Here is a 15,828-nt window from a genome sequence, read left to right as displayed (position 1 = left end):
AGCTGACTAAAAAAAAGTACTGACTTTTTAAACAAAATAATACATTCATTCTACAACAAAAATAGTCCATGAAGTGACCTGCTTTCAAGCTTCAAGCTTTATTTTGTGTTGCAAAATGCTAAAGAAAATTCTTGCAACCTAGACTCAGTTTCTTCCATCAATATTGAAACAGAAACTATCTTTGATTTTTTAATAGCCATATCTTTTATGTCATGTCAGCGAGTAGAATTACATGCAGAAAAATAGACATTTTAAGATCCAACCAAATATCTTTCTGAGTGACAGAAAATGCAATAATGTTAATTATTTTATGCTAAGTGTTTCAGCAATACATATTAATACCAAGATAATAATTACAAAATTAACATTGTAGTGATACCATCAGATAATATGCTGTATTGAATGATGTTGTTTAAATTCATTTAGAATGAAATGTTATCAGTAGTGAGGCATTCATACAATTCCACAAGAAATCACATTTTGAAGTCCTATTCATTTTATTTTTACCAAAGAGATTTCTTCTGAATTTATCAGTAGATGGCTTTGTGATAATTGTTTACTTTTCCTGGTAAAAGTAATTGTTTTACCCAGCGTCTTGGATATCTATTGCTTTTTTGTAATCTGCTATCGCTTCTTCAGTCAAACCCAAATGGCCTCGAACATCTGCACGGAGTTTGTAAAATAGAGCATCATCTGGCATTAGCTGTAGTGCTGCAAAAATATGTGACAGGCAGGTTAATAGCATAATAAACAGAATTTTTAATTGGACTTCCTTATTTACTTTACTTTAACTTAGCCATAGTGCACATATTTAAAGCAGAAAGAATTTGCCTTAGACATTAAATTGTAATTTGTCATTTGTCTTTTGTTTAGGTTCCTTTAGATTTTTTTTTTACTATGAAACCATTGTTACTTTCTATTAGCATTTCTAACTGTGGAAGTGTGTTTGAACCTTTCCGCAATGGTGTGAATAAGATTGTAATATATTGTGGGGATAGAAAAAAGTTATTCGTGCTACTGAGTAGGAATTAATACAGTGTAACAATGCAATACATTCATGTATATAAAACATAGACGGCTTTGTGAAAATCACTGAGATTGGCAGCCACAGCAGAAGTGTAAACAGAGCATCTAGAGGCCAAAGCAGACATATGCAGAATGTAAGAATATCAATCGACTAGATTTTGCAGTCAGAGGCAAACAAATGATGCCAGCCGTTCATAACAACTACACTTGCACACGGACCTTTTTTGAATTTTTGCACCTTAACTTGTGGTGATGCAAAACAGTGCAACACCCTCAACATGGGACCTGACATTGTGTGAGCAGGGCAAGCAACCGTGAATCTCCTTAACCAATCAGGTTGAAGAATCTCTCATGAGACAAGCAGTTAAATTTGAGTCAAATTTGATGCCATACTATGGAAACTGGGAAATGCAAGAATATTGATTGGATTTCTTCCAGCCACTTCCATTGTGACAGGGTTGTAGGAGCGCTAGCGAAGGCTGGATTCCAGAAAGGAGTGAAATGGACCCTCACGGGTCCTCTTAATCACACCCAAATAAACACATGTTTACCCTTCCCCCACTTGTGCTACTTAATCAGATCATAATGGGACTTCCAGGTGAGTTGCTTTTGACTTTCTTTTGCTGCTATAGAGTAGAAATACTGTGTTGAATGTTATTGGAGGAATTCTGAAAAGGTTTTGAATTCGCAAGGGAATTCCATTGCTGGAATTTGACAATGTGGTCAAAGGCGTTTGAAGGTCTGTCAGGAGAAAGCCCGTTTACAGTAACAGGGACTATAGTTGCTAACCCTCTTGGACTGCAATATGACAGGGAAATGGAGCACAGGCAGCAGAGAGAGGAAACTGTGGACAGAGAGAGGAAGAGGAGAGCTCTCATTAGAAGACCCTACCCACCAAGGATCTTCAGGTATCCCTTCTCCTGCCTGCACCTCAGCTAGGAGCAGTGTCTGGGGTGACTACAGTTCACCAAGGAAATGGTCACAGAACTGTGTCACCTCCTACAACCAGACTTACAGCGATTCAGCAGGACAAGAGCAGAACTGCCAGTCACCATCAAGATTACTGTGGTCCTCAACTTCTATGGCATTTGATTCTTCCATGTGGGAGCAGGCAATATTGCCAACATTGTACTGTTCGCCTTGCAGAAGCCACGATGCATTCATCTAGTACCACTAAGCTGTACCCACAATCTTCAGGCCACCATGATGGAATAGAAGCTACCTGCTTTACACCAGGTTCCTGAATCTGCTCTACCACCTGATCTGCAGGGCAGCCTTTATTAAAGTTGGCGGGCTTGCGACAATTTTTTCTACTGGGGGGGGACATGCAGAGTGGAGAAGCGAGTGGTCAAGGGGGCACCAATACGCTGCCTGCAAAATTCAGGTTGAAGTATTGACTTCTCTGGCCACCTGCTCCCATTGCTTTGCAGGGTGTGTCTTGGGGAGATCTCCTGGCGCCCTGTGGAAACCTCACCTCTTTCCTCTTTTCCACCTCTATCACAAAGGCCTCCAGTATCACATCAGAGAACCCAGGAGCCCTCTCCATGACCTGTTGCTCCATTTGCAGCCTCCTAATTTCTAGCAAAGCCTTTCTGAGGCTGCTGTAACAGATGTTGGAGCCTGGTTGCACCTCACCTTTAAGATCAGCAGGCTAGCTGTATATTGTGCTGGCCATGCACCCTGCTGGGCTCCCTGATGAGTGTGCAGCCAGTCAGATTCACGCTAGGCTGCATGTAATCATACTGATGAGCATGACGCATGAAGTTTATATGCTGCCTGCCTCAACTAATGGTGATCCTCACAATCAAAAACGGACCTTATCAAATTTTCCCTTGCATAGTTTGAGCTAGGAATTCCAATAAAGAACAATTCATTCAATGTCAAACCATGTACCAAAAATTAAAGCGAGGGAAAGAAAATTGGCATTAAGGGAGAGATTAGAAAAACACAAAGAAAAAGTAATAAAAGAAAAAAATATGTATTTACTTTTTCAAGATTTCCAATGATTAAAATCTGAAGGTATGAGATCCATACTTGTTCAAATGAATTTTTAGTGCCAGAGAGGTTGGTTTGGCAGTAATTAAATCTTAACGCATCTTAAAATGTCACTTACATTTGAATGGATACACGCACACATTTTCTACTGTGTTTAGTGGGTATATATCATGTTAAGTACCCCAAGTTTTTGCTTTTCTATGTATTTCAATGCCATGTCTTTCATCGAGATACTAGTATGACACAGCTGCTGAAACAGCAGGACAACTTGGACAGCAACCTCTTGATTTCTATGTCTAATTGTGCATGTGTGCTCCATAGAAGTTGCTGTCCAATTTACTATTTAATAACGTTAATTGCTTTTAGTCTCACCATGAGTTTTACCACATAATTTGGGGAATCATGTTTTACTTCTATTTCTAACAAAGACAAAACCATAAAGTAGACAGAATTGATTTAACTCATAATAAAAACAGAAAATGCTGGAAAGGCACTGCAGGTCAAGCAGCATCTGTGGAGAGAAACAGAGTTAACATTCCAGGTCAATAATTCATCAGTTCTGGCGGATTCTGATGAAGGGTCATCATTGAGTTGAAACTTTAGCCCAGACTTTTGCACAGGTGGCAACTCAGGAGCCTTTTAAAAATGACAGGCAGGGCCCAGTTCTAGGATTCCTGCCCTCATTCCTATTTCCAGCAAGAGATAAGGGCGCAGACAGTTATCCCCCGTGCAGCACTCCCACCTTTGCCAACTCCTTTTTGAGGGTGGGCAGTATAACTGCACCCGCATACCCCACCACCTGCCTCCCCACCGTCACGCAATTTAATTGGACTTGGGCCCCTTCAGTAAGTAGACTTGATTCACAGTCTCCCAGAGAAGGCGTAAACCAATGGGAGAACCCCAGTCCCAACTCTGGGAAGAGAGTTTGAGAGCTTGACTTGAAAACTGAGCTAATGTTTCAGTAAATGGAAGATGGAATTCTAGCCTGCCAACATGGCCATCCCCTCCTCCTTTGTTGCCTCACGCCTCTATCCGGAGGCAGTGGGCCTGACTCCATCTCACCCTGGCCCACCTGGAGCAAACATATAGTGGGCAGGGGCCCTTTAGAGACAGGTCTGCCAGATCAGGAAGTTTCCCGACTCAACCTTCCTGCCTCCCCAATGTAAATCTGACCATTCAACCTTGTTTCTCTCCACAGATGCTTCCTATTTCCCGCATTTTCTGTTTTTATTTCAGATTTCCAGTATCTGCAGTAATTTGCTTTTGGTTTAACTCATGTTATTGAAAAGATACAGGTGATTTTTGCTGAATATTTAGGCACTAGAGGTAATGAGGTGGCCAAGATGGGAGCCTAAGCTGACATATTGGTTTAACTCGCTCTTACCACAAGATGTAAGGAACAACTTCGCGGAGGCTTGATTACCACTTAAAATACCTGCCAGAGTTCCATAAAGAGGCTGCGTGGTACTCCGGTGACCAGTGCTTCAACTAACACACTCTCCTAACAGTGACCAACCACGTTTAGTGGCATTGATGTCAATTTTGAGAGCTATTTAAAGGCAGACACAGCAATTCATGGTCACTGCTGCTGGAGTTGTGAAGTGCACCTCTGAAACACACTGGGAGACTTTCTAGAACAATTTGTAAAGAATTCAACATCGAAGCAACTATTCTCTGAGGATTTCACCTAAAAAGAGTAAGTGGTGTGCTACTGCACTGTATAGGAGTTATCAGAAGAAAAGGAGTGTTTAGTCATGACCCCTTGGTCTGCAGGAGAAAAGGAGGACATTAGGCCAGGCTGAGCAGCACCAGCTACTACAGGAGTGAAGAACAGGAGGGCAAAATAGACTCTCTCCCTGCTGTGGGTACAGGACATCCCTCTTCCTTTGGACCTCCTCAACCAGCATCTCCAAAGCTGTGTCTGAGAAACTGTGCATCCAGTAACTCAGTCTGTGAGCCATCCTGAAATCTGCTGCTGTGTGTCATCCAGCACGTTCCACAACTTGGAGTGGTCGCTTGAAGCCCACCGAAACTGCTCCATGAAAATTGCATCCAATGAGCACTTGACATTTCACATTTTGAATCAAAAATGACTCTTCTTCAGAACTCTTCTTTAACTCTGTTTCTCTGTCCATAGATGCTGCCAGAGCTGCTGAATATTTCCACTATTTTCTGTTTCTATTTCAGATATCCAGCATCGACAGTTTTTATTATGGTGCAAAAAGGCATGTGGTTTCTATCTCTGCTGATCCACGGTTTGAACAACTGGGTGGTCATAAAACATGACAAGGTTACATTAAACAGGAGGAGTGCCATAAAGAAATGGTTTAAAAAATGCCATGTTTTTACTTAGAAAGTAAAAAAGTAAGAGACCATTGTTACCTTCAAGACTCAGGGTGAGCAGACATGGAGAATCCATGCACAGTAACTTTTGGATGCAAGGCTAAATGTGCTTTACTCTGTGGGGTTAGTTAGGATGTTTATGATTAATGCCTGAAAATAACAGGCCTGGAAGGAGGTGGCAAAATATGTGAGCAGCTGCAGTGTTATCACTGCAAGTGCTGCAATATGCATAATAATATTTTTTCTGACAAGGTGGGTGCAGCACTACACCCAGATGACCGGCTTCCAGGTCTGCAGACCCCAGCAGACACATTAGCTGAGCAGTCTAAGGGTTCATAGTGCTTCTGAACCTGGAAGAAATGTGTACCCTTGGTCATTACTGCCCAGACAGCAAGGCTCAATGTTCTAGTGCTATTGAGGAGCTGACAGGGCTAATAAATCTTATTTAAATGAGCCATTGAAATTGGTGAGAGACCAGCATTACCTTAGCTCTTGCCTTTTTGCCCTTGCAGGAGAAGAGGGTGCACAATGCTACTGAGAGAGCATGTAAGGGGGAGGATTGTCCCATTTTGCCATCCTGGCTACCATAGAGGGGCAGAACTGGAATTCAGGAGTGTGGCACCTCATGTGGAAGAAGGTGATGGGGAGATGGGAATACCTGCAGGACAGGATATAAAGATATTGTAATCTGTAGACGAAGGGGATAGTGTGTACACTTTTCTGTCCCACGGCATGCCTGAAATTCAGATGCATTGGAAAGCCTCATATCTGCAGAGGCATCTGCTGTCTGAGGTGAGTTCTCATGATCTCCTTCTATTGTCTCCCACAGGACCAGTTATTGAGGGGGAGCATACTCTTGCTGCTGCAGTATCTCCAGTGTCCTCAGTGGAAATGGAAGCCACAGAGCCAGCACCATCACAACATTCAAGCACAGATACACTAACATCAGTAGGTCCTTGCTTGTAGTTAAAAAGGGTGACATTGGGTGAACTGCATGCCATGAGTGAACTGGAAGAGGTGATGGAGGCAGGGGCAGCTATATGCAGACCCCTCAGGGGATGGAGGACAGACATAGCCATGCTCAGCTAAGCACAGATGCAGGACCTTGAGAATGACAAGATAGGTGACTCTACTTTGACCAGCAGCGTGAGATTTGTGCCCACATGTCAAAATTCCCTAAGGCAGTGCTCAGCCAGGGTCTAAGAATGGAGGAGTCCATTCAGCTCATGCACACCAGAATGGCTCAAGGCTTTGAATGCATGAGCTTCTCCACTGAGAAAGTGACCAACCTAATGGAGAGCCATATGTGGCAGCACTCTGAATGGATGCAGGAATAGCTCACTGACATGCACAGAATTCATGCAATGCATTGTAGCATTGACTGGTCAGTGGCACCGATGGTGCAAAGATGCATTATGTGGATGTCTGTTGCACCCCAGCTGGTGGCCCCCTCCAGCGATTCATCAAAGGGCTGAGGCATCACTAATGAGGATGACAGTGTCACCCTTCATGGGGTGCCATTATCATCATTGGCTTTCTTAGCCTCTAACTGAAGAAACATTTGTACAGCACGGCGCTGTGATGGAGGACGCCCTTGCATTGATTGGGTGCAGCAACCTCTGGAGGCATTCCTACTAGCGCCACGATGACAAGGAAGACCACCACGGGCATCTCAGCTGCAAGCAGCCACATGCGAGCAGTCTGCCTCCACCTTATCAGACGCCACAATAGGAGCACAGTGTAGAAATGGCCAAGAGTGAAGGTCACTGCATCAATCATTGTGCTGAGTGGTCATTTGGGTGACTTGCATTTGTGAATGGTTATTTATTAGAGATTTTGAGGCATTCCTTAAAGACAAAACTGAAGAGGAGGGAAGAAATTGTGAAAAAAAAGTAATGGCCTTTGAATAGGCACAATGAGACCACCGGAGAGACATGCACCATGCCTTATCAGTAAGAATGGAACTATTCAAGGTTGCACGTTTAATGGAAGTGTTCTCATAGGCAGAGCAAAGTGAGTTCCAGATCATGCAGTCCTGCTGGATGAGCAGTGCTCAAGTAAAACGTGCCTGGATCAGATGTGCCCTGGCATTGATGCCATCCTGATAGGAGTTTTGATTCCTGAGATGGTCCTAGCCACCTCCCTGCACAGGGTGGGGAAGGGGGAGATATGGGGGCAGTGGGAGGATGCTGTTCTGCTTTGCATCTTTCTCCTCCTCCCCAATGAATTGTGTCGATCTAGTGATTCACCTCCCCAAGGTCCATATCTCTCTGGAGGGCCATGTTATGGAAAGCATAGCAGACTACAATGCACAAACCTCTTACAAGAGTGTACTGCAGAACAGCACCTGACTGGTTCAGGCACCAGAACAGTATCTTCAGAAGTCCGATGGCCTGCTTAGTGGTCACTGTGAGCAGATGGCTTTGGTTATAGCGTCTCCGTGTCTCTCTCAAGTCACATAAAGGTGTGAATAACCATCTCTTCAACGTATCCCTTGTCCTCCAGAAGCCATCCACATGAAAGGGCTGCTGCCTCTGAACTGCTGGAGGATGAAGGCCTCATGGCATCTGCCGGAATAACATGTGCACACACGCAGGAGGCACAGTCTGGCAGAACATTTAGGGAGCAGAAGCCCTTCCTGTTGATGAATATCATTGGCTGCTCACTCGGGACCTTGATGCCCACATGGGTGTTATCGATGTTGCCCTGCACTGGCAGGAATCCAGAGGGGAATCCCATTGTCTTTCGTACCTGCAAGTCATCATCTGTCTGAAATTGTATGTAATGCCCAACTCTCACAAATAGGGTATCAGTAACCTGGGAGATGCAATGGTGTACTACTGCTTTAGATATGCTACCAAGGTTTGCTGCTGATCCTCAGAATGGCCCAGGGTTGAAATAGTTCAAGGCAACAGAGACTTTCACGGCTACTGGGAGGACATGGTGAGCAGAACTGCAAGGTCTGAGGTCTTCCTAAACAAGGGCACAAACCTCAGATACAATCTGCCTAGATAGATGCAACCTCCTGTAGCACTGATTCTCTAACATGTGCAGGTAAAAAAGGAAAATAATCAAGACTTGCATTTATATAGCACATTTCATAGCCACCGGATGTCTCAAAGTGCTTTACTGCCAATGGAGTACTTTTTGAAATGTAGTCACTGATGTAATGTTGGAAACGCAGAAGCCAAATTGCACACTGCAAACTCCCACAAACAGCAACATAATCATTATCAGATAATCTGTTTTTGTGATGTTGGGGGATAAATATTGACCAAGACTCCGGGGATAACTTCCCTGCTCTTCTTCAAAATGGTGTCTTGGGAAATTTTACATCCACCCAAGCAGGCAGATTAACATCTCATCTAATACCTCTGACAGCAAGGTATTCCCTCAGTGATGCACGGAAGTGTCATTTTTGTGCTCAAGTCTGGAGTGGGACTTGAAACTGGAACCTTGTAACTCAGAGGCAATAACGGTACCAACTGAGCCACAGCTGACACAGCTACTTTAGTGGTACACTTGATGCTGAAGGCATGGCCATCATTGTTGTCACAACTCACTGGAGATAGTGCGCTGCAGTATCAAACCCCACTGCTCCCCGAGCCACGACAAATGTGAAAAGTTTGATCAACCCACCTAATTGTTTAATTTAGGTTAACAGAATACGAGCACCAGGTTTGTAAACTTAATAAGTAAATAACTGTTTATTGACAAATTGTCTTCAACCAGTGGCAAAAGAAAGAAATATGAACTGCTAATTTCTAACTCTATAACCTAGCTAATTTCTATCTCTCTACCCCTTCTTAAATCCTTATACACACACATTCAAGACACATAAAACACACAAAACATGGATTTTAAGGATGGGATAAAATAGTTCAATAGCACCAATTCTGGAGTACGGGATTCGATGGGTTGATTTTGATCAATGTCTTCCAAGTTCCTTTCAGTTCTTTGTTGATGACACGAGATGGTCTTCCAGTGTTTTCAGTCTTTAGTTCACTGGTTGAGCACTTGCCTTTCAATGTCTCTAGCAGTGATTGTCCCCTTCGACTCTTGACAGGAGTTTTCAGAGAGAGCAAGTTATAGAGATATGAGGAGAAAAAGCCAGCTAACTATTATTGTAGAATTACTAGAATCTTACACACACAGGAGCAAGAGATTTGAGGTATTTTTCCTTTCAGGCTAGGAGCTATTCTGCTGCACTGCTCTCACACAAACACTGGTCACCTGGTCAGGAGCCAATTAAAACGTTGTTGCCAGGCAGTTCCCCATTAGACCAGACTCCTCCTCATCCTGTCTTTCATGATACACTCTGTTCCAGGACAGCAACATTGTATATATCCCTCGCACTGTTCCAGTAGACGTGTCCTTCAAACTGTAGCCATTGTAATTTTAATCCACAGTCCAACAGAGATAAAAAGATATGTTCCATACATTGTCTTTCCACCTCTTGTTCCCATCTTCTATCCTCTAAATATCAGGGCTCTGCATCTGCTCGAGGGTGCTGATCCTCATGGCTGATCGTTCCTATCTCCGAGTACTTTAATCCCAGTCCAGCTGTTACCTTGCTTGCGGTCAGCTGCACTCACAATGCTTACTAGAACAAAAAAACAGACCAGCTCTTAACAAGCTGACAAGTTCATTAAACAGCTTAATTGGTCAATGTTCCGATTTGGGTGGATTGCTGGGTCTTGCCTTCCATCCTCCTTAGCAAAACCGCTGATAGTTGGAACAATGTCAGGAAATTATGTGCTCACCCACTTCAGCTCCCACCATCATTTAGTCACCAACATTTTGCCCTGTGCCTCTCAGCAAGGATTCTTCAACCTAATTGGGTGAAGTGCCTCGCTTCTTTTGCCTTGCCCATAGACATCGCAGCTCCCCCGGAGCTGACACCATCTTGAAACATACTTACAGGGTGTCACTGCTCTAAAGTCCATCTTCGAGTCAAAATCTCTCAATTCTACATATTTAGGTAAATGGTAACTATGAATAATGAGAGATAGCCACAATTTTTCCACACAGCTGCTTTTTTAAATAAATTTAATATGGAAGCAGTTTTGGTCCCATGACTTCTGTTCCTGCAGATAGTGGTGTCAGATACCTCAGTCATTCTCAGGAGGCAGTTTTGATTGTTATCTATCTGGTCATCAATCTGACTGATGGGAAATTGAATTTATAATACAAAATGCATTTTAATGACATCCCCTTAAGCATGGCAATTGGCTTAAGGAAAATAAAGCTGGCAATATTATATGCCGATAGCAAAAAGGAGGACAATTTGGCATCCTGTTGGGATTATGAGTGGCAGAGAATTGTAGTTTTCTACCATGTATTACATGCCATATGTGCCTCTGCAACTTTAATAAAACTGAGCCCAAAATACTCAAAACACAGATGGGTCTTCCTCAGATGCCATACTGCAGGTTAAAATTTTAGCCAATGTAAAATCTTCAGCTTTCTGACATTTAATAATCCAGGCACAAGGCCAGTAACTTCTCAGCTTTATTACTTTGTTGTAAACAAATCATGTAAGATAAAAACAACTTGCTTTTATGTGGCATCTTTAATTTTAATTTTGTGCATGTTGTGCCCGGAAACTGCCACGATTGCAGCTTCCGCCAGCGAATGTCAAAACAATGCGATTTCCCACTGGCTGGCCAATTAAGAGCCGGTTAGCATGAAACACAGCCCCACATTGGAGAAGGATTGCCAGTAGGGACAGAAGCGTTACTAGCGCCGGGTCCAATGGGGCCTAATGCCTTGGCTGAGGCAGCATCCTGAAGACTGCCAGGAGTTCCAGGAGAGGAGCAGGGAGCTGACCAAATCAGCACCTGCTCGACATGCCAGGTGGGAGGTGGGCACTATGCCTCCCGCTTCTCAGACGAGTGCCTGCGCACTCTCGTGGAGGCAGTGAGTGCCAGCCTGGTATGGTGTTTCAGGTAGAGAGTGGACTAATGAATGGACCTTTGTCCGTACAGGAGAAGAGAAGCCATAATGCTGCTGAGTGTACAAGAAGGGGTGGTGGGGTGGCCAACCTGTTCATCCTGAGCAAATGTGAGATGGACGCCCCAGAGCTCGAGTGTGAGCGCACACCAAGGTCATCATGTTGTGGAAAGGCAGGCGTTTGGGAGGAAGGTAGGAGTCCAGTGGACAGATGCAGGACAGGCGGAGACTGCAAACAATGTAGGGTCCTCCCATCTCAAAAGATAACTTCTAATCAAGAGTTCCCAGTGACCCAGCAATGATGATGGCACCATGATGCTGCTATCCATTGTCTCACCAGGCTGCCTAGGATGTCCATTGAATTTGTGATGATTGATGCCACTGACATATTGTCTTCTTCCCTCAGATATGCCATCCTCCAATGGCACCCAGCACCCTGAGGACCCTCAATTGACACTGGAGGAGGAGCCACACACACATCCACCTGCATCACATGCTCTCTCATTACCAGCCACCAGCTCAGATACAAGGACGTTGGTGGGCTGTAGTTCATTGCCTCAGATGGTTGTGCACTGTGTGGAGGTCATGGCACACTTGCATGAGGAGCTGGCAGAGGCAGAGGGTGCCCATGGTGCCAGATGTCGGAGGACTGCTGGATAACAGGACGATGCTGAGTTCGAGGCAGATGATGTCGTCCTTCAGGCGGCAAATACTGGATGACCAGGGATGCACGGGCAGATCTGGTGAGGATCCCTGATCTGGTAGGTGCCCATCCATGAATAGTGAGCAGGGGGCTCCAGATGTGCCTCATGCTGGTGGATGAGCTGCCCATCGTTTCTGTGGGCTCCTCTCAAGAACGAGGGCGGCAGCTCCTCCACCCGTCTGCCAGTGACCATGGCATCTTTTAAGGCCGCGATGACTAAGGAGTGCCCAGCCATGTTACAGGTCACACTCTCCCAGGCAGAGCCTGCTGAGGCCACTCCAGCCAGAGGACGACCACCAAAGTCATCAGGGCCAACAGGGCAGCATAGTCAGCAATCTGCCTCCAATGCCACTGACAGTGAGGGGGCAGAGGGGGTAGACCAAGATGTAGCACTCACAAGGATAAGTTTAAGGCACCATGAGCACAGGATGGGGTTTTCATGGGTGGTATTCTTTCATTTCATCAGTGTTATATATTGTTTTTGTGCAACAGTAGCAACAAAACTATGTTCTGTTCCTTTTTTGCAACTCTGGAAAAGATATAAATCTAGATTTTGTTTCAATGCCCTGAGTGTCCTTCATGTTTTCCATAGGCGCAGGCCTCATCAGTGCCTTATGATAGACGGCAGGGGCAGCAAACTTTATTACAGAGGTTGTGAAGCGTCATTGGGGTCATGGGATTGCCTCCTCACAAATGTATGTGAATGAGGCAGTGTCCTTGCACTGAGTGCGAAGCCGTGCCTTGGCAGCCTAGCTGAAGGTGCGTTGAATGTTTTAAAAAATCATTTACGGGATGTGGGCTTCGCTGGCTGGGCCACCATTTATTGCCTATCCCTAGTTGTCCTTGAGAAGGTGATGGTGAGCCGCCTTCTTGAACCACTGCAGTCCATATGGTGTAGGTACACCCACAGTGCTGTTACAAAGGGAATTCCAGGATATTGACCCAGTGACAGTGAAGGAAGGCGGTATATTTCCAAGTCAGGATTGTGAGGCACTTTGACCGGAACTTCCAGGTGGTGGTGTTCCCAGCTATCTGCTGCCCTTATCCTTCTAGATGGTAGTGGTTGTAGGTTTGGAAGGTGCTATCTAAGGAGGCTTGGTGAATTCCTGCAGTGCACCTTGTAGATGGTATACACTGCTGCCACCGTGTGTTGGTGGTGGAGGGAGTGAATGTTTGTGGATGTGGTGCCAATCAAGCAGGCTGCTTTGTCCTGGACAGTGTCAAGCTCCCTGAGTGTTGTGGGAGCTGCACTCAGCCAGGCAATTGGGGAATATTCCATCACAGTCCTGACTTGTGCCTTGTAGATGGTGGACAGGCTCCAAGGAGTCAGGAGTTGAGTTACTCATCACAGGATTCCTAGTCTCTGATCTGCTCTTGCAGCCACAGTATTCATATGGCTAGTTCAGTTCAGTTTCTGGTCAATGGCAACGCCCAGGATGTTGATAGTGGGGGATTCGTTGATGGTAATGCCATTGAACATCAAGGGTTGATTGTTGGATTCTCTCTTGTTGGGGATGGTCATTGCCTGACACTTGTGTGGCACGAATGTTACTTGCCACTTGTCAGCCCAAGCCTGGATCAAAACCTCCCTGGTGTCCCTCCCTCCACGTCCTCACCCTGTGCCTGCCCATGCTCCTCATCAGATCCAGCAGTAGAGTCTTGCTCTGAGGCCTGTGGAGCTGCATCGCTATCTTCATCCTCCAGTGGGTCCCCCCTTGCTAGTGCCAGATTGTTTGCTGTGCTCTGCACAACGACGATAAGGTACACGTACTCCGGAGGATATTGCAGGGCACCCCCAATCGGCCCAGGCAGAGGAACCTCATCTTCAGCAGACCAATGGTCCTCTCAATCACCAGCCTTTGGGAGGCATGACTCCTATTGTACCTCTCTTCTGCCTCTGTCCATGGGTGCTAGAATGGCATCATGAGCCACCTTTTCAAGAGATATTCTTTGTCATTCAGCAGCCAACCATCCAATCAAGTTGGAGCCTTGAATAGCCTTGGCACCTGGGAGTGTCGCAGGATGTATGCATCATTGCAGCTGCCAGGTTACTTTGCACAGAGTTGCAGAATCTGGGTCTCGTGGTCGCATACTATCTGCACGTTCATGGAGTGGCAACCCTTTCTATTCACGAAGGCACCCAGCTGACTTGCTGGCGCCTTGATGGCCACATGAGTGCAGTCTCTGGCACCCTGGATGCGGGGGAACCCGGCAATAGCTGCAAAGCCTCTGGCTCAGTCAGACTGGCTGATTTAGTCCATCCAGCAATGAATAAATGTGAGGACCCATCGGAACAGAGCATCAGTAACAAGCCTGATACAACTGTGGACAGCTGATTGGGACACCACATCGATCCCCCGCTGGCCCCTGGAATGATCCGGAGGCAAAAGAATTGAGGGCTACTGTGACCTTCAGGACCACTGGCATTGGGTGCCCACCCACACAGTTGGAGATGATCTCTGGACCAATCATCTGACATATTGATGTCACGGTGCCCCTAGCAAGGCAGAGCCTCCTGTGGCATCAGAACTCAGACATGTTGAAGTAGTTAGATCACTGCCTGTGCACAGCAGGATAGTGGCGTCTTCTGCGGTCCCTTCCACCTTGCTCTCCCTGCTGGCCCTACATCCCCTGTGCCTGCACCTCTCCTCTCACAGGTATTCCCTGCGATGTTGCCTGGCCTCCTCTCTCTTCTGCCCTTCTCTCCCTCAGAGGAGGAGGTCCCCCCAGCGGAGTACATAATCACCATCTGCTGAAATGCAGGTGGCACTGTCCTGTGCACTGAAAGTTGCACATGGCAGAAATGCTTCAAGAGAGCTGACTAAACAACAGAGTCCTCAAAACAAAGCTAACAAAGCAAACTCTTCAGAAGGAACAACAGGAGAAGGGCTGAAATCTCAGCAAACAAGCAGCAGCAAACTCTCACTTGGACTCCTAACAACTCACACAGGCAATGCTCCTCTCCCCTTTTATCCCACCCTTGGATGATTACGCCTACCCTGCTTCCCTCCACCACCCACGCCATCCCATTCACCTCAGCTGGTGAATCAGTGCTGCTCCATGTTGAACACCAACTCGAAGAGCCACTGAAGGTGGCAACCGCACATAATGTATTCTGGGTGGGAAACTTCAATGTCCATCACCAAGACAGGCTTGGTAGTACCACTACTGACTGAACTGGCCGAGTCCTGAAGGGCACAGTGGCTAGACTGGGCCTGTTGCAGGTGGTGAGAGAACCAACAAGTGGGAATAACCTAGCTGACCTCGTCCTCAGCAATCTACATGTCACTACAGTGGTATTCAACTGGGACAGAGTTGCCCTGCAAGTCCTCAACACTGACTCTGGACCCCATGAGGTCTCATGGCATCAGGGAAAACATGGGCAAGGAAACCTCCTGCTGATTATGCCTACCCTGCTTCCCTCCACCCATGCCACCCCATCCCCCCCAGCACCCTCAGTGCATTAGTCCATAACAGTATTGGTTGGTGTGCACCACACAGTCCATACGGAGATGAAGGCATGTCTTCACATTGAGGATACCCTCCATCGTGTTGCATGGCACTTCCAATGTGCTAAATGGGATAGATTTAGAACAGATATAACAACTCAAAACTGGGTATCCATGAGGCTCTTTGGGCCATCAGCAGCAGAATTGTATTCAACCATATTCTGTAACCTCGTGTCCTGGCATATCCCTCACTCTACCATTATCATCAAGCTGGGGGAACAATCCTGGTTCAATGAAGATGCATGCCAGGAGCAGCCAGGAGCAGCACCAGGCACACATAAAAATGAGGTGTCAAACTGG

At 45.9% G+C, this 15,828-nt stretch overlaps 1 protein-coding gene across 1 annotated transcript in view; it reads right to left on the bottom strand.

Annotated features, from left to right (window-relative positions):
• Positions 1-583: 583 nt before the first annotated feature.
• The window catches only part of ttc6 (tetratricopeptide repeat domain 6), a 295,077-nt gene continuing 279,832 nt past the window's right edge, over positions 584-15,828 (bottom strand). Inside the window, exon 27 of the mRNA XM_078563283.1 lies at positions 584-711. Within this exon, the coding sequence (XP_078419409.1) occupies positions 584-711 (128 nt within the window). The remainder of the gene's footprint in view (positions 712-15,828) is intronic.

The sequence above is a fragment of the Cetorhinus maximus genome, chromosome 18, assembly GCF_964194155.1.
Source record: "Cetorhinus maximus chromosome 18, sCetMax3.hap1.1, whole genome shotgun sequence".
In the NCBI taxonomy this organism is placed as follows: Eukaryota; Metazoa; Chordata; class Chondrichthyes; order Lamniformes; family Cetorhinidae; genus Cetorhinus; species Cetorhinus maximus.
Note: the sequence above shows the minus strand (reverse complement) of the source record. Positions and strands in the feature narration are given on the sequence as shown.